This window comes from Aquarana catesbeiana, linkage group LG12 (assembly GCF_042186555.1).
Source record: "Aquarana catesbeiana isolate 2022-GZ linkage group LG12, ASM4218655v1, whole genome shotgun sequence".
NCBI classification, from domain to species: domain Eukaryota; kingdom Metazoa; phylum Chordata; class Amphibia; order Anura; family Ranidae; genus Aquarana; species Aquarana catesbeiana.
In genome coordinates, this window is record NC_133335.1 from 42797982 (window position 1) to 42821383 (window position 23402).

General features: G+C 41.1%; 1 protein-coding gene across 3 annotated transcripts in view; it reads left to right on the forward strand.

Annotated features, from left to right (window-relative positions):
- Nucleotides 1-23402, forward strand: part of LOC141114139 (sodium channel protein type 4 subunit alpha-like) — a 210110-nt gene that overhangs the window by 132105 nt on the left and 54603 nt on the right. For all 3 annotated transcript variants that reach the window (XM_073607645.1, XM_073607644.1, XM_073607643.1), the window contains 4 exons: nucleotides 7780-7935; nucleotides 10570-10684; nucleotides 12394-12632; nucleotides 17702-17875. In XM_073607645.1, the coding sequence (XP_073463746.1) occupies nucleotides 7780-7935; nucleotides 10570-10684; nucleotides 12394-12632; nucleotides 17702-17875 (684 nt within the window). The remainder of the gene's footprint in view (nucleotides 1-7779; nucleotides 7936-10569; nucleotides 10685-12393; nucleotides 12633-17701; nucleotides 17876-23402) is intronic.

The window sequence follows — 23402 nt, forward strand, 5'->3', positions numbered from 1 at the left end:
AAACAGCTGATTGCCAAGATTTTGCAATAATAATTTTTGCTGATATGAATATAAAGGCTATGAGATGCCTCTGTGGTCTTGAAGCTAACTCCACCTTGCAGCCCAGCCCAAAGATGTTATATGCAGAAATAGAGTCCATGAGTCTGTGTTTATCAATTCACAAAGACTATCACATACTTTTTTGCTCCCAAAAATACCTCTAGCTTCTGCCTGAAGTTCTTTTAAGAGGTAGCTTTTGTGGATATAGGGGAGATAATGCAGGAACAGTGGAGGAAAACTCTGGAGTTGGGACCATTGGTATCTGTTTCCCCAGCACAGAAAATATCACACTTGATGTTAATATATAGAGCTCATTATACCCCTAAGAGATTGTTCCTGTTTGGTAAAAGAAATTATGATAAATGCCCTAGATGCCAGGGGTTTGGAAACCTTATACATATGGTATGGAGGTGCCCAAAGTTGTTCCGATATTGGGCAGGGGTTCTCGAAACTTTAAATAAAATCTTTGTGACGACGTTGGAGATGGACCCCAAACTCTGTGTGTTGGGATATAGGAGGGTGTTGGGGGAAGGGAAGAATACTACAATAGCAGTGCTACGTTGCTTAATTCAAGCACGGAAACTTATTGCACAGAGGTGGCAATCAAAGAGACCCCCATCAGTGAGTGAATGGATTCATAATATCAGTGAGGTATTATGGAAGGAGAAAGTAGCTTACATAAAAAGAGGAAATCTCAGGGAATTTGAGAAGATGTGGAGACCATGGCTAGCTGAAATGGGATATCCCCCTTAAGAGGGAGGGAGTAGGAGTAAGAAAGGGGTAAAACCCAAGTAATGGAATAGGATTGGATTATTATTTGAGATGCGTTGGAAAATATTTTTTTATAGGATATGACATCTTGTATAAAACAGTTAGTGTGTACTGATATACAGTTGCAATAAAAAGTATGTGAACCCTTTTGGAATTATATGGATTTCTGCAGAAAACTGATCATAAAATGTGATCTGATCTTCATCTAAGTCAGAACAATAGACAATCAATCTGCTTAAACTAATAACACACAGAATTAAATGTTACCATGTTTTTATTGAACACACCATGTAAACATTCACAGTGCAGGTGGAAAAAGTATGTGAACCCCTAGACTAATGAGATCTCCAAGAGCTAATTGGAGTGAGGTGTCAGCCAGCTGGAGTCCAATCAATGAGATGAGATTGGAGGTGTTGGTTACAGCTGCCCTGCCCTATAAAAAACACATACCAGTTCTGAGTTTGCTTTTCACAAGAAGCATTGCCTGATGTGAATGAGGCCTGGCACAAAAGAGCTCTCAGAAGACCTACGATAAAGAATTGTTGACTTACATAAAGCTGGAAAGGATTATAAAAGTATCTCCAAAAGCCTTGCTGTTCATCAGTCCACAGTAAGACAAATTGTCTATAAATGGAGAAAGTTCAGCACTGCTGCTACTCTCCCTAGGAGTGGGTGTCCTGTAAAGATGACTGCAAGAGTACAGCGCAGACTGCTCAGTGAGGTGAAGAAGAATCCTAGAGTGTCAGCTAAAGACTTACAAAAGTCTCTGGCATATGCTAACATCCCTGTTAGCGAATCTACGATACGTAAAACACTAAACAAGGATACCACAGAGGAAGCCACTGCTGTCCAAAAAAAACATTGCTGCACGTTTACAGTTTGCACAAGAGCACCTGGATGTTCCACAGCAGTACTGGTAAAATATTCTGTGGACAGATGAAACCAAAGTTAAGTTGTTTGGAAGAAACACACAACACTATTGCATTGTACACACGATAGGATTTTCCGATGGAAAATGTGTGATAGGACCTTGTTGTTGGAAATTCTGACCGTGTGTAGGCTCCATCACACATTTTCCATAGGAATTTCCGACACACAAAGTTTGAGAGCTTGCTATAAAATTTTCCGACAACAAAATCTGTTGTCGGAAATTCCGATCGTGTGTACACAAATCCGATGCACAAAGTGCCGCACATGCTCAGAATAAATTAAGAGAGGAAAGCTATTGGCTACTGCCCCATTTATAGTCCCGACGTACATGTTTTACGTCACCGCGTTCAGAACGATCGGATTTTCCGACAACTTTGTGTGACCGTGTGTATGCAAGACAAGTTTGAGCCAACATCCGTTGGAAAAAATCCATGGATTTTGTTGTCGGAATGTCCGATCAATGTCCGACCGTGTGTACAGGGCATATGTGTGGAGAAAAAGAGGCACAGCACACCAACATCAAAACCTCATCCCAACTGTGAAGTATGGTGGTGGGGTCATCATGGTTTGGGGCTGGTTTGCTGCGTCAGGGCCTGGACGGATTGCTATCATCGAAGGAAAAAGGAATTCCCAAGTTTATCAAGACATTTTGCAGGAGAACTTAAGGCCATCTGTCCACCAGCTGAAGCTCAACAGAAGATGGGTGATGCAACAACCCAAAGCATAGAAGTAAATCAACAACAGAATGGCTTAAACAGAAGAAAATACGCCTTCTGGAGTGGCCCAGACAAAGTCCTGACCTCAACCCGATTGAGATGCTGTGGCATGACCCCAACAAAGTGTTTTACACCAGACATCCCAAGAATATTGCTGAACTGAAACAGTTCTGTAAAGAGGAATGGTCAAGAATTACTCCTGACCATTGTGCACGTCTGATCTGCAATTACAGGAAACGTTTGGTTGAAGTTATTGCTGCCAAAGGAGGTTCAACCAGTTATTAAATTCAAGGATTCACATACTTTTTCCACCTGCACTGTGAAGGTGTGTTCAATAAAAACATGGTAAAATTTAATTCTTTGTGTGTTATTAGTTTAAGCAGACTGTGATTGTCTATTTTTGTGACTTAGATGAAGATCAGATCACATTTTATGACCAATTTGTGCAGAAATCCATATCATTCCAAAGGGGTTATTGCAACTGTATATAAAAACAAAAACAATCATGGAGCCAAGAAAGTAATAAGATAGTACGCTAAGGGAGTGTTAAAGGGATGGGGGAGGGGATATAGTTGGTTGGTAAATAAATATGGGTAGTGGAGAGGAGGGGGGGGGGGTGGATTGTTGGAAAAAAATTTGAATATAATGTATCTTGGCGTCTCTCTTCTCTTTTGTACTTTTTATTATGAAGTTTTGTAATAGAGGAAAAATCCCAATAAAGAATAAATGATTAAAAAAAGAGGTGGCTTTTTAGGAGAGTGGAAAAGGTAGCGGTATGTGGTGGTGGCGAAATAACAAAATACAAAATCATGGGAAACAGAGCCTTTCAGTTGTCAATTGTCTCTTTTATAAAGAATAAAAAAAGGATTCCACAACAACACAATATTTATTTTTAAAAACTGAACAAATGCTGCCATGAGATTTAAAAAAAAAAAAAATTTATATAAAATAACTGATGCGGCTATGTGAATTGACCCTTTTGATTGATCGCTGTAAATGATGCTTAGATCACTTGTTATTATTGGGCAAGCTGATTTGAACATACGATCCTCACAGGTATAGTATTATTGTATTGTCTGAGGCTAAACAGGAGATAGATGAAAGAATTTGAGATTCCTGAAAATAGTTTACCTTCCAAGCTGTGTTTTATAAAGACAAAGCTTTGTGCTGGTGACTCATTGGAGCATATGGTGTGTTTGATCCATTGATGTGTTGCTGACCGGGATTTATACAGGGAAAATACTTTGGACTTATAGACAGGCATTGCTTACTGAGTGATTTATGGAAGTGCCTGAGTTATTTATGTCCAGGCTCTGGGCATCTAATTTATAGCTGTACAGGGTGAGTATTTTTATTTCACTGAAATTAAGAATCTATAATTTTCTAATTTATAGATGATTAATTCTCTTAATGAAATAATGCACAAGCTCAGAACCTCTGATTTTTTGACACCATAATTGATTTATGAAGATGCAGTATTTCAGTTTCATTGATGCTCTGCGCCTTTGATCCTAGGCAGTACAAGTATAAACATCATTATATAAAGACTGTTTACTGTACCTTTCAACCAGTTGTTTGCATTCATTTTACAGCCTGCAGTAAAAAAATGGAACCTGGATGAATACCATAGGCAATACATGTTTCTAGGTTTTATACATTATCCTATGATAGCAGATAGAATCTTTGGTTTGACACAATCGCCATGATTTATATAGACAGAAAAGTGTTAAAGGGGAAACTGAATTATTTTCCTTTATTATCATTATTACCCTTTATTATCATAAGTTATACTTGTAGAAACGCTCAGTCTAATGTTAGCAATCTTATTGGTGTGTGTTAATGAACCTGTGTATTCTTTTAAATTTCTTCTGAACAAGTGGTCTGCCTTGTTTTCTCATTTCATATGCAAGCTGTTCCTACTGTTTAGTAGGAGGTGGTTTTGCCTTAGTTTTACAATTTAGAATTGTCACTGGTACAGGAATAGAGAAAATAAATCTTCCAATGGGGACACTTGTTGCAGTGACAACTGCTAACTTTGGAATGATTTCCTCTCATTTCCTGATGTGTCTGTGAGACAGGAAGTTAATAGAAATCTCTACAATGTGACAGAGAATACAGGAAAAAAACAGACATAGGTTTTAAAACAGAAGCATGGCAAAAGCTTTTTTGGCCATACTTCTCTTGTGGGTCATAGAAGTGCACTTACTTGTGCTCTCCTGTGATATTTAGGGGCTGCACATGGGGGGACAGGGACAAAAGTAGGGGGGCAACTATAAAATGCAAATATATATATATATATATATATATATATATATATATATATATATATATATATATATCCTGGGGCCCTTTACTACAATCCCACAACAGGCCCTTTCACATGTTCTGCAGTGAGCTCCTTTCCTACTGTATTGGGCCCCCCCCAGGGTGGCAGAAAACAAGAGATATATGTCACCAGCATACCAAGAAAATATAAGGGTCCAAAGCAGTGGGAGAACTATCAGGGTTGCAAAGGTTGTCTTGCCACCAGGCCCTGGTGTTCTGCCACTGTGGGATTCCCCAGCCTCCTCTTGCTGTCCTGCCCTGCTATTGACAGCGCTGGTCTGGCATCTCTTGGAATTTACAGGCTGGTTCTCCTGTCCTAAGGACGGGAGAAATCAGTCTGTTTGTTCAGTAACTGAGAGTCCTGGTGGAGTCCTTCCTGCAACTCGCTCTTCTCCCTGCCAATGAGGATGCAGGGGAAGGAGCAGATCGGGCGGCCATGGTTGTGTGTTTTTTAATTGGGGGGGCGTACATGGTGGGGCACAGCATAATGTTGGGGGGGGTCAGGCCCCCTCCCTAGGGACGCCATTGCCTGTGACCTAGAATCAGCCGACAGCTGAGAGTCAGCTGCTCCTGTTCCCTTCCCAGCCCAGCTCTCCATTAAGCACTGGAGGAGTAATCAGCAGTAATGTGATTGCTCAGTTTTCTGGCTTCGAGTTGGGGACAGCTGCAGCATCACACTCATGCTGCAACATGAAGGTGAGTATGTATGTTTATTTTTTATATACCTAAACATCTCCTTTAACCTTTCCCTATTCTATCCAAAACTATAAGATTTTTTGGCTTCAGGATTACTTTAAGTCAGAGGTTAATCAGAGCGCCTGACTTGTTTAGATATACAGTATATACAAGAAGAAAAATCAACATTTTAAAAAAGAAGTCAATAAGCAGAATAATTAGGTGCTTTTGAAATTAAACAATATGTTATATAATAAACTGCTATTTGAGGTGGATTGGGTATGTTATATGGATGTCCCCTTGAAGGATTCTTCTAGAGATGTTTCAGCCCTGTCCAATGAGGAGGAGATCCCAAGCAGACTGAGAACCTTCTGGTGGGAAGATATATTCCAGCTGGTCTAAGAACAACTTGTAATTCTTCAAAAAAAAAAAAAATGGAGTTTGTTCCCAGGCAAATGGAAGTGGACCACACAGCCTTCCTCCCATAGAACCTCTACTAGTTAAGCGAATCAGCTAAGAAATAAATGTTTTATGAAACTAAACATGATGTACTGATGCAGAGCTGAAGTATTTACCTTGGGTTTAAATGTGCATAGTGCTTTTAAAAGGCCATGCCACCCAAGAATGGTGCATGAGTATTGAATGGAAACAGGAGTCTACCTGTACCTCCCATGGACTCTTAATTGGGATTAGTTCATGTCCATACCCACAGGTGTTATCCTGGATTCTCTAAATATGTGTTTAATCAACATTACTGGAAATCCATCAGAGTAGAGTCTGGTGCTGTCAACAGGTTAATTAGTAGTAGCTGGGTAGAACTAAAGATTCAGGTGTTGCTTTCTCTTCTTTGGAGTCCCTAAGAAATGTACGAAATCAGTGTGTGATTTAGCTGGGTGTCAACCATTATTATTATTCAGGATATATATAGCGCCGACAGTTTACGCAGCGCTTTACAATATAAAAGAGAGACAATACAGTTATAATACGATAAAATACAAGAGGATTAAGAGGGCCCTGCTCAGAAGAGCTTACAATCTAATCGCTTGAGGCAATTGGTACAAAAGTTTGTAACTGTGGGGAACGAGCTGATGGAAATGGTAAAAAATTAGTTGGAGACGTGATAGGTTTCCATGAAGAGATGAGTTTTCAGGGATCGCCTGAAGGTAGCAAGAGTAGGGGATAGCCGGACAGGTTGAGGTAGCGAGTTCCAGAGGATGGGAGAGGCTCTGGAGAAATCCTGGAGACAAGCATGGGAGGAGGAGATGAGAGAGCTTGAGAGAAGGAGGTCTTGAGAAGAGCGAAGAGGACAGTTTGAGTAATATTTGGAGACAAGATTGATGATGTAGTTCGGGGCAGAGTTGTAAATGGCTTTGTATGTTGTGGTTAGTATTTTAAATTTAATTTGCTGGGTGATTGGGAGCCAGTGTAGGGATTGGAGGAGAGGGTTGGCAGACACTGAGCGGTTGGTAAGGTGGATAAGTCTGGCTGCAGCATTCATGATAGACTAAAGAGGGGATAGCCTATGGAGAGGCAGGCCAATGAGAAGGGAGTTGCAATAGTCAAGATGAGAGATAAAAAGGTAGTGAATGAGGAGCTTGGTGGTTTCATTTGTTAAAAAGGGGTGCATTTTAGAGATGTTACGGAGGTGAATTCTACAAACTTTTGACAACGATTGGACTTGAGGCTGAAATGACAAGTCAGAGTCCAGGATTACACCTAGTACCCTGGCATGAGGGGAGGGACTGATGGTTGCATTGTTGATTTTGATGGAAAAGTCATGGAGGGGGGCACGGGCGGGGGGGAATATTAATAGCTCAGTTTTAGAGAGATTTAGTTTAAAGAAGTGGTGCAACATCCATGCTGATATGTCAGTTAGTAGGTTAGTATGTAATGTGAGAAGAGACTGAAGGAGTGCGGTGAGGAGTAGAAAGATAGATTTGGGTGTCATCTGCATATAAGTGGTATTGGAAGCCATGGGCGGTTATCAGGTGACCAAGGGAGGTAGTGTAGATAGAGAAGAGAAGGGGTCCAAGAACAAAGCCTTGGGGACCCCCACAGAAAGGGGCAATGGAGAAGAGGAGACAGAGTTATAGGTAACACTGAAGGAGCGCTTTGATAGATAGGCAGAGAACCACGATAGAGCAGAATCTTGGAGGCCAAGAGAATGTAGTTTATTGAGAAGGAGCGGGTGGTACCTACAATTTCTGTTTTGGAGGAATTTACCTTGAAGTATTGAAGTTAAATTATACTGATTTATCGCAGTGGGCTGGAACTTTTACAGTACTTGTGATTTGCTGATGGATGGTGGACTTCTCTTTTCCAGAAATCCAGTGTAGCATCTGTAGGACTGCTCAATGGAGAAAAGATGAAGCCTCCTTCTGAACCAGACCTCACAGAAGATGGCACAGAAAAGCTGGACCGGAACGGAAGAGTTATACCACGAGTGGTAATAGAAGGAGTGGCTTCTCTGGATGAAGATGTGAGTTCTCTGACTACCCTAATTCCTTACCCCACCACAATACCCTTCTCTGTGCTTAAAGGCAAAGACAGTTCCTAACTCTGCCAGTGCTTATTAGAAAGCCAGGGAATGGCAGTCATATTTAGCAAATCAATTTCATTTTATAATGATGGTTAGATTTTGTAACTATGATGTCTAGCATTAATTGAATTTTTTAGACTTTTCTAGTTTTCGCGACACTGTACTCCATTCTGTTTGACGTGCTTAGCTATTAGTGTCCTAGACACTAAAAGCACATTATAGGCAGCCCTGTATAAACATAATGGCTTAAGAGATAGGGTTAGTCTTTTCGTCTTAAGGTGGTGGCTCAAAGTTGTCTCCCAGTAGACAGCCCTGTAGGCTGATCCTAATAAAGCTGCAAGGATAGGATAAGGAATGTGTTACAATATGTCCATGGACAGACTGATGCAAACCTTTACTTGATCCATTCAGGGCAAAGCAACCGGTTTTCCATAGTGCTGACTTCTGCAGTAGCCCCTCCCTTGACCATCCCCAACAATTACCCCCAGTGTGTTTTTTTGTCTCTCAGCGTTTTTCTCGGTATAGGGGAACATGTGGCCAACTCGCCTTCCTCCCATGTGACAGCAGTGGTGTTTGGCAATGAGACACTCGCACACCCCAGCCCTGTCACATGGGTGAGGAGAGGGTCCTCAGCCAGCCTTATTGAAGTTCTGACCAGGATCAACTTTAAGCTTACAAGGGCTATTTTTTTTTTATCTACACGGCAACTGGAGCTACAGGAGAATGAAGGGAAGGCAGGCATAGGTTTTCTGCCATGATGCTGGCTTTAAAATGAGCCAATTGTTTTGCTCTTCATTTTCCTTTTTTACTTAATTAGATATACACTACCGTTCAAAAGTTTGGGGTCACATTGAAATGTCCTTATTTTTGAAGGAAAAGCACTGTACTTTTAAATGAAGCTAACTTTAAACTAGTCCTAACTTTAAACAAATATACTCTATACATTGCTAATGTGGTAAATGACTATTCTAACTGCAAATGTCTAGTTTTTGGTGCAATATCTACATAGGTGTATAGAGGCCCATTTCCAGGAACTATCACTCCAGTGTTCTAATGGTACAATGTGTTTGCTCATTGGCTCAGAAGGCTAATTGATGATTAGCAAACCCTTGTGCAATCATGTTCACACATCTAAAAACAGTCTAGCTCCTTCCAGAAGCTACAAAACTGACCTTCCTGTGAGCAGATTGAGTTTCTGGAGCATCACATTTGTGGGGTCAATTAAACGCTCAAAATGGCCAGAAAAAGAGAACTTTCATCTGAAACTCGACAGTCTATTCTTGTTCTTAGAAATGAAGGCTATTCCATGCGAGAAATTGCAAAGAAATTGAAGATTTCCTACAACGGTGTGTACTACTCCCTTCAGAGGACAGCGCAAACAGGCTCTAACCAGAGTAGAAAAAGAAGTGGGAGGCCGCGTTGCACAACTAAGCAAGAAAATAAGCACATTAGAGTCTCTAGTTTGAGAAACAGACGCCTCACAGGTCCCCAACTGGCATCTTCATTAAATAGTACCCGCAAAACACCAGTGTCAACATCTACAGTGAAGAGGCAGCTGCGGGATTTTGGGCTTCAGGGCAGAGTGGCAAAGAAAAAGTCATATCTGAGACTGGCCAATAAAAGAAAAAGATTAAGATGGGCAAAAGAACACAGACATTGGACAGAGGAAGACTGGAAAAAAGTGTTGTGGACGGAAGAATCCAAGTTTGAGGTGTTTGGATCACAAAGAAGAATGTTTGTGAGACGAAGAACAAATGAAAAGATGCTGGAAGAATGCCTGACGCCATCTGTTAAGCATGGTGGAGGTAATGTGATGGTCTGGGGTTTCTTTGGTGCTGGTAAGGTGGGAGCTTTGTACAGGGTAAAAGGGATTCTGAATAAGGAAGGCTATCACTCCATTTTGCAACGCCATGCCATACCCAGTGGACAGCGCTTGATTGGAGCCAATTTCATCCTACAACAGGACAATGACCCTAAACACACCTCCAAATTGTGCAAGAACTATTTACAGCAGAAGCAGGCAGCTGGTATTCTATCGGTAATGGAGTGGCCAGCACAGTCACCAGATCTGAACCCCATTGAGCTGTTGTGGGAGCAGCTTGACCGTATGGTACGCCAGAAGTGCCCATCCAACCAATCCAACTTGTGGGAGCTGCTTCTAGAAGCGTGGGGTGCAATTTCTCCAGCTTACCTCAATAAATTAACAGCTAGAATGCCAAAGGTGTGCAATGCTGTAATTGCTGCAAAAGGAGGATTCTTTGATGAAAGCAAAGTTTGATGTAAAAACAATGTTATTTCAAATACAAATCATTATTTCTAACCTTGTCAATGTCTTGACTCTATTTTCTATTCATTTCACAACGTATGGTGGTGAATAAGTGTGACTTTTCATGGAAAACACAAAATTGTTTGGGTGACCCCAAACTTTTGAACGGTAGTGTACATCCCATTTTCATGCACAAAATACATCTACAAATGTCTGGAAGCTGTTGCCTGTCACTGTCAGTACAACCATGTATCTTCACTTGCTTATTTCTTAGCATCATCATACACCTGTGTCTGCTTTTTTTGCAGGCAAGCTCAGTGAAGACGGATCTTGAGAAGAACTCTAAAATGTATCTGGAAGAGCCGACTTTACAGAAGAGAGCAGGGAGCTCAGTCAGTGTTATTTCTGAAGCCATGATAGAAGGTCTGTGCAATGGGAAGGTATTTAATATACCAAAAAATTGAACATGAACTACTGACATTAAAGCTCTTTAAAAAAAGTTTTGCCTTTAGTTATACTTTAGTTTGGGATAGAGGGAAGATGGATTAGAACAGAGTTTTTATTGCTGTCTGTGCCCCCATTAGGAAGAGTCTTCTTTATTTGTCCTGACTACTGTTATCATTGAACGTGAAAGTAAAAAAAAATCACAAATTTTGGGTTTTCCCTGGAAAAGTAATAGAAGGGAAATCTTCTAATGGGGACTCTATTTTTAGTGGCCTGGGGGACCCCAAGGAATTCCCTTAATTTGCAGGGATTTCCTCTCACTTCCTGTTTTGACTAAGGGACAGGAAGTGAAGGGAAATCTCCACAATGGGACAAACATGGCAAAAATAAATTTCACAGGGCTTATAACCCCCCCCCCCCCACCACACACACACACACACACACACACACACACACAAACACACACACACACACACACACACACACACACACACACACACTCTATCCAAATTGAAGTTTTGCCTATAGTTCTACTTTAAAGCGTTTGATATCCCAAAACTTCATATGTGCCTCCTACCATATACTTGTATGAGAAAGTATCATGTTCTCTTTGTACTTACTGCTTCCTTTATGTGAAATCTCTGGTGATCCTGCCAGTCTCTCTGCTTTCCTATAAAAAAACTGACCACACTAAGCAGGAGAACACATCGTGGTCAGTTCTTTAGCTTTGCTAGGAACTCAGTGTGCTCTCTTCCAATGATCAGACTTGGCCTGACCCACACACACACACACACACACACAGCCATGCACCGGAAAGCTGCTTCTCCTCCACCCAGCTTTTATGCAGCTGAGAACAGAGGGAATATGATCACTTATAAAAAAAGGAAAAAAAGGTATTTAGAATGTATTTTTATATCTATAAAAAAAGTTTTGCCTTTCATTCATATTTTAAACTGAATGGGTTGTTTTACAAGGTGATCATTTACAATCACTTTCAGTTATTGTATACAATGTAATCAGTGGTAAAATCAATTATGACACTTTTACTTTCTCTTAGCAGGATTCAGGAACTGATTGTAAAGAAAAGTATGCTAACTAGGGGTTAACCTGTAATTTAATGTTCATTTAGTATGATTAGTAATTTTATAAAAATATATATATATATATTTCAGTCTATCTAAAAATTACAGAAAATTACACTGGCTGCAGATTGAAAAGGAAAGGTAATTTTTAATAACATTCAATTACAATAAGACTTGTGTCGCAATTGTATACGCTATATTATTTTTTTATTTGCTATTTTTTTCCCCCATGAAAGTGGAGTCACCCTTTAATATAAAATAAAACAAAAAATCCATTAAAGATGGGTGGGACATAGGAGGTATGCAGACCCAGGAACCCTGCACAAAGATCTTACCAGCAGAGTCCCTGAGATCTACTAATTATCTGAACTATCACTATTTTGGTGTACAGACCCATTCAATAGCCTGTCTTGCTCACTTTTCACTGATAACACACATGCCCTTAACTGAACAATCCTTTGTATCCTGTGACTTTCATCTAATGTCTGTGGATCCCTTACACATACTATATATCCTTTATAAGTACAATCTCATGTAAGCAGGCCAGTTGTCTATACTGGGCTAAGTTGTTTCCGTTAATGTGGAGCAATGTTCCTCTCATTGCAGAACTAGAAGAAGCGCAGCAGAAGTGCCCCCCATGGTGGTATAAGTTTGCCCATACAGTCTTAATTTGGAACTGCTGCAAGCCATGGGTGACGTTTAAGGAGTTTGTGAAATTTGTGGTCATGGATCCCTTTGTAGACCTTGGCATCACCATATGCATTGTGCTCAATACCCTGTTCATGGCTATGGAGCACTATCCAATGACTGAGCAATTTGAGGAAGTACTGAGTGTAGGCAATCTGGTAAGTACATATCTACTTTATGATTTATAAGTCATGGTTAAAACAAAAAAAAGGGAAATGGTGTCAACATTTGGCAAGTCACTCCATTTAGCATTGAAGAGTTTACAGTATTTGTCAGCCTGATGTTTGTTAAAAAAAAAAAGAACATACACTCAATAAATTCATTGCTTCCCAAAGTTTCCCATAGTTAAGTGTGGCAATGATTTGACATGACTTGAGAGTTAGAATCCATGTGCTTGACCTCTTTGTAGGGAGCATGCCTGCTAGGTGTCAGCAATATTCAAAGCATGTATAACCAATGATCTGGAAAACTTTGCTTGCTTTTCATTTGAGATTAAGTAAAATATAAAATGAAAAGGTTTATTACAAGCAAGATAGTTGGACACTTTCTGCAGTTAGCTCTTTTTTTTTCTCTTGTGAACAGTAGGCCATGACTGAACTGACAGCATTTCTCTGTTATACACAAGAGACCTCTAGTGGCCAGATAATATATGGTAGATCTGTTTAAAAATATGATGGTTGCCAACGGACTTGGAATCCCTCCTCGATTCCCGTATATCATGGCTTCCCTGAAAGTGGTATCGTACAATGTCTGTGGCCTAGGATCGCCTAATAAACGCAGTAAGTTGTGGCTCGAAACCAAACGCTTGGGGGCACAGATTATTTTATTACAGGAGACACACTTTCACACTGACTTTCCCCCGCCTCCCCACCCACCTGTATAATCAATGGTTTCTCAGCAACTCTCCACGATCTAAATCGAGCGGGGTTGCTATAGCTATACATAAACAATGTCCCTTTGTCCTGATGGACCAACTTACTGACTCTAATGGCATATACGTTTTACTTAATGGCACCATTCTAGGTCGTGAATTTACATTTGCAACCGTTTATGCACCTAACACTCAACAGCTCACCTTCCTAGACTCCCTCTCCACCTTTAGAAAGGGCAATCTGATCTTGGGGGAGATTTCAATGTCAGCCCAGACCCATGGATGGACACGTCCACAGGGCATTCTACCCACTCTTTCGCTTTCCTCAAGCACTTCAGAAAATCCCTGCACTCCAACCATCTTGTTTATTGCTGGAGAGTACGTCACCCCACCGACAAAGATTTCAGCTACGATTCGGCCACTCATACTGGGTATACTCGAATAGACCTGTTACTGATGGATCAGTTCTCTCTGGAGACCCTATCTAGTGCGTCGCTCGGTTCTATCACCCTCTCGGACCACGCACCGGTATCCCTCTCTATACATCCACTGTCCTCCGATGCTAAGTCATGGACTTGGCACTTGAATGAGAACATCTTGGATGATGTAGTGGTGTCAAAGCGCATATCGCAGCCTATTTTGCTGTACTTTGCTGAGAATTCAACAGATGATGTAGGGCTGGCGTCCATATGGGACGGGCATAAGGCAGTGGTCAGGGGGGAGTTCATATCCCAGGACTCAAGATTTAAAAAAATCACGTGAAGGGGATCTCCAAACCCTTCTTTAAAAAATCCAATCTGTGGAACTCAAACAAACGTTGTCTGACCCCGGAGCTAGCAGCAGAACTCCAATCCATCCGCTTGGAGCTTGCCAACCTACTCGATACCCGGATATGGGCGCGCTTACACCATATCTCTCACAAATTCTACGAGTATGGGAACAAATGCGGGCGACTACTAGCCAGGGCCCTAAGGTGACAACATGCCGCGGGCCATGTACACAAACTTCATACCGCAACGGATTTCCTGGTAGATCATCCTCTAAGATTGCGGCTGCCTTTTGGGACTACTATGCCCAGCTTTACCATCTCCCTGCAACACTGCCTGGCTCGATGGCAGATCAGAAGCAGGGCCGTATACTGGAGTATCTGGCAAAGGCTTAAGCCCTACAACTCACTAACCAAACTAGCAAACAACTTGAGACATCTATTACCCAGACAGAGCTGGAAACAGTGGTAAAAGAGCTCTCGAAAGGGAAAAGCCCAGGTCCTAAAGGATATACGAACGCCTATTACAGTACTTTCCTTCCTTTATTGTCTAACCCAATGTGTGCATACTTTAACACCTTAGCTTTGGGTACTGCTATACCCAAAAAGGGACTATTGGCACATATTACAGTGCTCCCTAAAGAAGGGAAAGACCACACTGCCCCTAGTAGCTACAGACCGATATCATTTCTCAGCACTGATATAAAAATTTTAAGAAGATTTTAGTTAACTGCCTTAAACCCATAATGCCATCTATCATACATCCAGACCAGACTGGGTTTATTACTGGAAGGGAAGCTAGGGATAACTCTAACTGGGCGATTCAATTGATCCATTGGGCACAAACACAGACCGGCCATCCACCCTGTCTCCTGCTCTCTACCAACGCTGAAAAGGCATTCGACAGGGCGGACTGGGTATACCTTCGAGCTGTATTGACTAGACTGGGACTTGGCCCCAACATGCTCTCCTGGATAGCCTCACTCTAGAGCTCCCCTGAAGCCCAAGTTAAGGTGAATGGCGTCCTTTCGGACACCTTCCCTATCCTGAACGGAACTAGGCAGGGCTGCCCATTGTCCCTCACCCTGGAACCATTGCTCAATAGGATTCGTTTAAATCCGAATGTCAAGGGTTTCGGCATTGGGGCGAGGGAACATAAATTATCTGCTTATGCGGCTGATGTCCTGTTCTATGTGGCTGACCCCTTGATCTCTCTCCCCAACATCATGGCTGAATTACAGAATTTCAGCTTACTCTCAAATTTCAAAATCAATTACAGTAAATCTGAAATTCTATCCTTGAATATCCAGTCGAGCCTACGTACATGGTTGCAATCCTCTTTCTCCTTCACTTGGTTCGCCACACTCACCTGAAATATCTGGGTGTCTATCTTACCCCCATCTGCTCCCTGCTCTATAACAATAATTACGCCCCGTTACTCTCCACTATAAAAGCATACTTACACAGCTGAGACAGAGAGACCCTCTCGTGGATGGGCCGAGTCAGTGTGTTAAAGATGAATGTGCTACCACAAATCCTGTTCTACCTCCAAATGGTGCCTATCTCTTTACCCAGGTCTTTCTTTTGGATCCTTAACAGTACTTTCCTAAAATATATCTGGCATAGGCGAAGCCCTCGGTTGGCTCTTCGCACCCTACAGAGGCCTAAGCGGATGGGGCGTCCCAGATATATGCAAATATTTTGAGGCAATCACTCTGCAGCAGATATTGGACTGGCACCATGGGGTGACTACTAAGGTGTGGGTATCTTTAGAAAAATTTCTGGCTGGTTGCAACTTATCCCATGCTCCATGAGTACCCCAGGAACATAGAGGACTGTCTGCATTTGTTTTTCCAGCTCCTGTTCATGCTTTGCAGCAATGGAATGCCCTAAATAGGTCAGGACAGCTTGCCCCTCGGTTCACCCCCTAGGTTCCCTGGGAGGCTTCCCCTCGTTTGCTCCAGGAGAACACTCATCTTTTTTCCGTACTTGGATGGCAGATGGTGAGGTGAGCTGCGGTAGGTTCTTTCAAGACCAGGAATTAATCCCATTTGAGGAACTTAGAGCTCAATATGGTAGATTCTCCTTAGACGATTGGAGATATAGACAGCTTCAACATTTTACATGTGGTTTACCTCAAGCCATACGCTCCCCTACCTCTTTCACTCCTTTTGAGAAGCTTTGCATGCCAGCAAATCCAGTTCCACACTCCATATCTGTCCTGTATGAGATGCTACTAGAGCTGGGACCCAAGGGGAAACCAAAATTTATTCGGACGTTGGAAAGAAACCTGCAACATGAGTTTACTGAGCTGCAACTTGATCACTAATACCGCCTTACTCATTCTAGTTCTGTTGACACGAAAATGCAGGAGAATGGTTCAAGGTTCTGACTAGATGGTATAGAGTCCCCACCAAACTTGCTAAAATATACTCAGCTTCCTCAGATGCTTGTTGGTGGGACTGCGGGCATAGGGGTTCATTTTTACACATTTGGTGGGATTGCCCTAAGGTACAGCCATATTGACAAGACATTAGAACCTCATCTTGAGCATAGGCCTCCTTGGCTCTCCATTCGGTTTTCTCCTTCATGTCCCCACCATCCCTCTCAGCCTCTATCGAAAGTTAGTACTGCCTTACCTCCTGAATGCGGTTAGGAGATTGATCCCCATCTACTGGAAAAGAAGCCAAGATCCAAGCTGCTTGGAATGGATTCGTCTTGTGAACTATATTAGGGTGGCAGAGTGGATGGCGACATGTAAGGACAGACACGATAAATGGTATGGGATTTGGCCCACTTGGATTCATTATGTCAACAAGGCCTGCACAAACACACAACCAATGGGTACCGTTGCTGTGGGAGAAGTTTAACTGTCAAATGTTATAGACGTGACTTGATCCTCTGAGGTATTGGATATATGACTGCTTGTACATCTTAATAGAGTGATTCTCTTCTTTTATTCTTTTTGTTTGGTTTTAATGTTTCATGTTCCCTTTTTCTGTCTGCACTCCGGGCACTAGTTTTTCTGTCCAAATCAGTGGTGTTTGCTAATTTCTACCTCTAAGTTTGGTAGCAGGGCCAGAGACAAACTAATGGTGATATAGCTCATATGTTTTCATGACCACTAAGTAGACGCCTCCGTTTATAACACCCTCTATCTTGGATGGCCAATCGGGCCTTATGTTATGTTCTTTGATCAAATACGCACGGGTTGCTTTGATTTCTCCTTCAATGTATGTTCAGAATTGTGAACATAAATAAAGATTACATTAAAAAAATATATGATGGTTAGTGTTATATTAATGTTAGCCTTGTGGACACATCTGATTGTAAATATGTTGGTCTAACAGACAAGATAATCAATTGGCTTGTTTGTGCATGTATATTAAGTTGTAACAAGCATGGCTTTCTTATTTTATGTTTCATTTTGTACTATTGTATTTTTATCTGTAAATGGTGCTGTAGACAATTTACATCCTTGGTGTTATAGTGTACAGAAATATAGGATTCTGTATTAACACTAGACATTACTAATAATAATAATATAAATATCACTGTATTCATTGACCTCTTTTCTTGTTTTAAAACAGGTTTTCACTGGTATATTTGCAGCTGAAATGGTTTTTAAGATCATTGCTCTGGATCCATATTACTACTTTCAGGTGGGATGGAATATATTTGACAGCATTATAGTCACACTGAGTCTGGTGGAGCTGGGTCTGGCCAATGTTGAAGGTCTGTCAGTCCTGCGGTCCTTTCGTCTGGTAGGTGTTGGGCTACAATTGTTATTGCTTTGTCAGTACAGCAGCAATTCACAGTCAGTCTGCAAGGCAATATTAAGAGCACCTGCAGAACTAGTTAAATAGGAATGATTGTACTTATTCCTAAAGTCTTAATTATTTTGTCAGAGGCTATATCACCTGACCTGATTTCCTAAACATTTAACCAAAAGTTGCTGTTGGAGACAAAATGTGATCTGACTTGTAACTCTAAACTAGAGTACAGAATGTGAAATTAATAATATATAATATTCTACAGAGAGTCTCAAGAATCTTCTCAGCAGCCCTAACATCCCTTTTACTGTCTAAAAGCATAAGTTCACTTTTTAGAAAAAAAATAAATAAATGCAATTTTTTTTGCAGGTAAAAAAATGTGCATTTATTATTATTTATTTATTTATTTATTTTTGAAGCCTGTAAACCATTGCACCAGTGATCATGAGATCGCTGGTGCCATGCAGGTCTCCTTCAGATCTGTCAATGTATCTGTGAGCCACGCACGGCCACGCTGATCTCAAAAAGTGACAGCTAGTATGGGGAACTTCTCCCCATACTGCTGTCACAGGGAGTGCGGGCATCGGGCAGCGGCTGCAGCATTGGGAACGTCTTACATGTTCCCAAAGGTGAACTTATCCTTTAAGTTTAGTTGCTAGACTTACTCACAAATATGCACATGGGTCAGGAATGGCTGACAGAAATGCTAGCAAATGATAACAGAATTGTTAAATAAAGAGGTATGGTGCGACTTTCCCTTAACAGGCTACCCTAAGTACAGGCACACAATTGGCAAGCGTATGGAGGTAATAAGGGAGGGTTATGCAGTGAGGGGAAAAAAAGTATTTGATCCCCTGCTGATTTTGAACGTTTGCCCACTGACAAAGAAATTATCAGTCTATAATTTTAATGGTAGGTTTATTTTAACAGTGAGACACAGAATAACAACAAAAATATCCAGAAAAACGCATTTCAAAAAAGTTATAAATTGATTTGCATTTTATTGCATGAAATAAATATTTGATCCCCTGTCAGCAACATTTCTGGCTCCCAGGTGTCTTCTATACAGGTAACGAGATGAGATTAGGAGCACTCTCTTAAAGGGAGTGCTCCTAATCTCAGCTTGTTACCTGTATAAAAGACACCTGTCCACAGAAGCAATCAATCAATCAATCAATCAGATTCCAAACTCAACCATGGCCAAGACCAAATAGCTGTCCAACAATGTCAGGGACAAGATTGTAGACCTACACAAGGCTGGAATGGGCTACAAGCCCATCGCCAAGCAGCTTGCTGAGAGGGTGACAACAGTTGGTGCGATTATTCACAAATGGAAGAAACACAAAATAACTGTCAATCTCCCTCGGTCTGGGGCTCCATGCAGGATCTCACCTTGTGGAGTTTCAGTGATCATGAGAACTGTGAGGAATCAGCCCAGTACTACACAGTAGAATCTTGTCAATGATCTCAAGGCAGCTGGGACCATAGTCATCAAGAAAACAATTGGTAACACACTACGCCGTGAAGGACTGAAATCCTGCAGCACCTGCAAGGTCCCCCTGCTCAAGAAAGCACATGTACAGGCCCATCTGAAGTTTGCTAATGAACATCTGAATGATTCAGAGGAGAACTGGGTGAAAGTGTTGTGGTCAGATGAGACCAAAATCAAGCTCTTTCGCGTCAACTCAACGTGTTTGGATGAGGAATGCTGCCTATGACCCCAAGAACACCATCCCCTCCATCAAAAATCGAGGTGCAAACACTAGGCTTTGGGGGTGTTTTTCTGCTAAGGGGACAGGACAACTTCACCACATCAAAGGGACGATGGACGGGGCCATTTTCCTGTCAAATCTTGGGTGAGAACCTCCTTCCCTCAGCCAGGGCATTGAAAATGGGTCGTGGATGAGTATTCCAGCATGACAATGACCCAAAACACAAGGCCACGGCAACAAAGGAGTGTCTCAAGAAGAAGCACATTAAGGTCCTGGAGTGGCCTAGCCAGTCTCCAGATCTTCATCCCATAGAAAATATGTGAAGGGAGCTGAAGGTTCCAGGGTCCAGTTTAAGGACTTGGAAAGGATCTGCAAAGAGGAGTGGGACAAAATCCCTCCTGAGATGTGTGCAAACCTGGTGGCCAACTACAAGAAACGTCTGACCTCTGTGATTACCAACAAGGGTTTTGCCACCAAGTACTAAGTCATGTGTTGCAAAGGGGTCAAATACTTATTTCACTCAATAAAATGCAAATCAATTTATTACTTTTTTGAAATGCGTTTTTCTGGATATTTTTGTTGTTATTCTGACTCTCACTGTTATAATATACCCACCATTAAAATTATAGACTGATCATTTCTTCGTCAGTTGGCAAACAAACAAAATCAGCAGGGGATCAAATACATTTTCCCTCACTGTAACCCCTGTCAGTTTTTTTTCCCTTCACTTCATGTCTCATAGCCAAAACTCCTCCAAAGTAAGGGAATCTCTGGTTGTCACCAGAACTAATGTCCCCATTGGAAGATTTCTCCTCTATTACTGTTCTATGGACAACCCAAAATTTGGGCTCCTCTTTCACATGACAAATAGAAGGAAGAATCTCCGTAACAGGCACAACAATGCAAACCTGACAAATGTTCTAATTACCTCTCTATCCTGTCCAAAACAAAAAAACGAAATGTTTCCTTTAGTCATACTTTAAATAGCTCTGTGTACCAGAGGGTTCCACTTTAAGGGAATCTCTGGTCTTCAAAGATTTTTTAAAAATATCTTTATATTAAAGTAATCATCTTGGTATAATTCTATAGTCAACTTATTCTGCAATTTCAGCAGTCAGCCAGCAATAATGCTGATTACACAGACAGAAATAGAGAAAGAGAATCCACAGCTGTATTATGAAATAGCCTTAGGAAAATATAGGAGCTTTTAAAATTACAGCGTTTAGAGCAACAGCTCAAATTCTGTATGCACTACAAATAAACAATGTTTCCCCCTTCTAGCATATATCACCATTATGTAGAATTATGTTTTTGTTTTTTTTTTGTTTTAAAATGCATTTGTAATAAAAATGTATTATATTATATCATACATAGGGCCATCATTGTCAAATTTATAGGCAGGGCTTGCAAATTCTATTCTGACATTGCTGAAATATGTCCATAGCAAAGGATTAAGTGGCATATATGTGCTATCTTGTGACAGATCTGTTAGCCATGTGTTTAGAGTTTAGTAAATAGCAGATCTGTCACACGATAGCACATATTCTTCACGTCATCCTCGTCTATGGAGCAATGTTCCATTAAAAAATCATTTAATCCTGTGAAATAGCATTCATTTAGTCGACTAAAATGTTTTAGTCGTTGTAGTCGACAAAATTAACACTGCTGACCCGGCCATTTTTTTGCGATATGGCACTGCATTACTTTAACTAACAATTGCGCATGCGACGCTGTACCCAAATAAAAATGTATTTCCTTTTTTTCCCCACAAATAGAGCTTTCTTTTGGTGGTAATTGATCACCTCTGTGTTTTTAATTTTTTGTGCTATAAACAATGAACGACCGACAACTAGAAAAAAATTAAAAAACATATTTTTTACTTTCTGCTATAAAACACATCCAATAAAAAAATTAAAAAATCAAATTTCTTCAAAAATTTAGGCCAATATGTATTTTGCTACAAATTTTTGGTAAAGAAAAATCCCAATAAGTGTACATTGATTGATTTGCGCAAAGGTTATAGCGTCTACAAACTATGGGATATTTTTATTTATTTATTTATTTACTAGTAATGGCAGCGATCAGCGACTTAGAGCGGGACTGCGATATAGCGGCAGATAAACCGGACACTAACTGACACTTTTTTGGGGGACCAATACAGTGATCAGTGCTAAAGATATGCACTGCTACTGTACTAACGACACTGGCTGGGAAGGGGTTAACATCAGGGGTGATCAAAGGGTTAACTGTATGCCTAGCTAATCTTTCAGTGTAGTGGGGAGGTGCTTTTACTAGTGGAAGGCATGGATTAGTGTTTCTGCTTTACAGAAACATAGGATCCATGCCTTCTGTACTGACAGAACGGCAATCTGCCTTGTTTACAGACTGCAATTGTGGAACAATCAGCAGGTACTGGTGGACATCGGGTTTGCGGGACCCGCTGTGTAAAATCACAGCTGGAGCGAGCCACCAGTGTCATGCACGCCCAAAACCCGGAAGTGCAGAACCACGTATATATATATATGTGATTCTGCGCAGTGCGGCCGCCTTGTAGCACTTTCTGTGCTATAGGGCAGTCGGCAACTGGTTAAGCAGCTACTAACTTCAACTTGTTCAATTAAGCTTTGACAAAAAAAAACTGCAAGCGGGTTGGTTTCTGCACCAGCTTTTGCACTCTCCAGCTTTAGTAAGTCAACCCCTATGTGTCAATAGACTGAAATTTGGAACAATCAGCCTTGAACCTATGCCATCTGCTGAATGTTACTGGATACCGCAGCTCCATTGTGCACACCAGACCTCATTATTGGGCTTTAAAGCATGGGCAGTACCTCAAGCTTGTGCCTGATCAACAGGTTTATCACGAAATTAGTTTTGAAATTCTATGACTTCTGTCTGACTGTTCATGCCTTGAATTATTCTTGCATATTGTCTGGACTATGTTTATACCAAGCTTATCCTGATCATCGGCCTATTACCTTTGCTAAGCCACTGCTTACCTGTCTGGATTCTGTTGACAGCAATTGACCTGGCCATCAGTCTTCTGCTACTGTTTGGTCTGGCCCTTTGTCTACATACTTACACTGCTTTAGTTACTGCCAGTTGTGAGCTGCAGAGGTTCTACCAAATGTTGGTAATTAAATAAATTGACTCCCTCTGTGATCTCATCAAATGTTAAGCAGAAGGCAGATTGCTACTGCTAGCACTGAGCCCCTGGAAGCTTTACTAGTCTGCTACTCTATGAATCTCTACATCTACTACAATAAATTTAAAAAAATGTGAATGTCATAGCAATTTCTTTAAAAAAAGTCCTTTAACATTGAAAAATTAATTCAGAATACGCAGTATGTTCACTGAAAATACACTATACTTCCTCTAACAATTGTACCTTCATAGCAAGCAAAACTCCATGGTGTTAGCATAATACTTCTCAGAGCAGTATTTTTCATACTGTTGGAGGTTTACCAGTGTTGATTTACATATTCCCAACACATGATAGGTCTCATAGGGCTCATGCGGCCAGCTTTGTGGGAGGATATCATCATTCAGTGTAAGTGGGTGGTGACATTTAATGGTTGGTGGTGCTTGGACATTGCATTAAGTGTTATGGAAATCCAAACCCCACTTTCATTTGGACTGCATTGCAATGGAAAGGAACCGTTTCCCGTGGGTGTGCAAAAGGTGATGATTTTCTGTATCAGTGTCAAGTAAGGCACAAGAACACTGCTATATAAGGAAGTAAGGAAGTACATTGAGTAACTAGGTGGATCCAGGCTGCATTATGGTAGGCTTTGCAAATATTTTTTGAA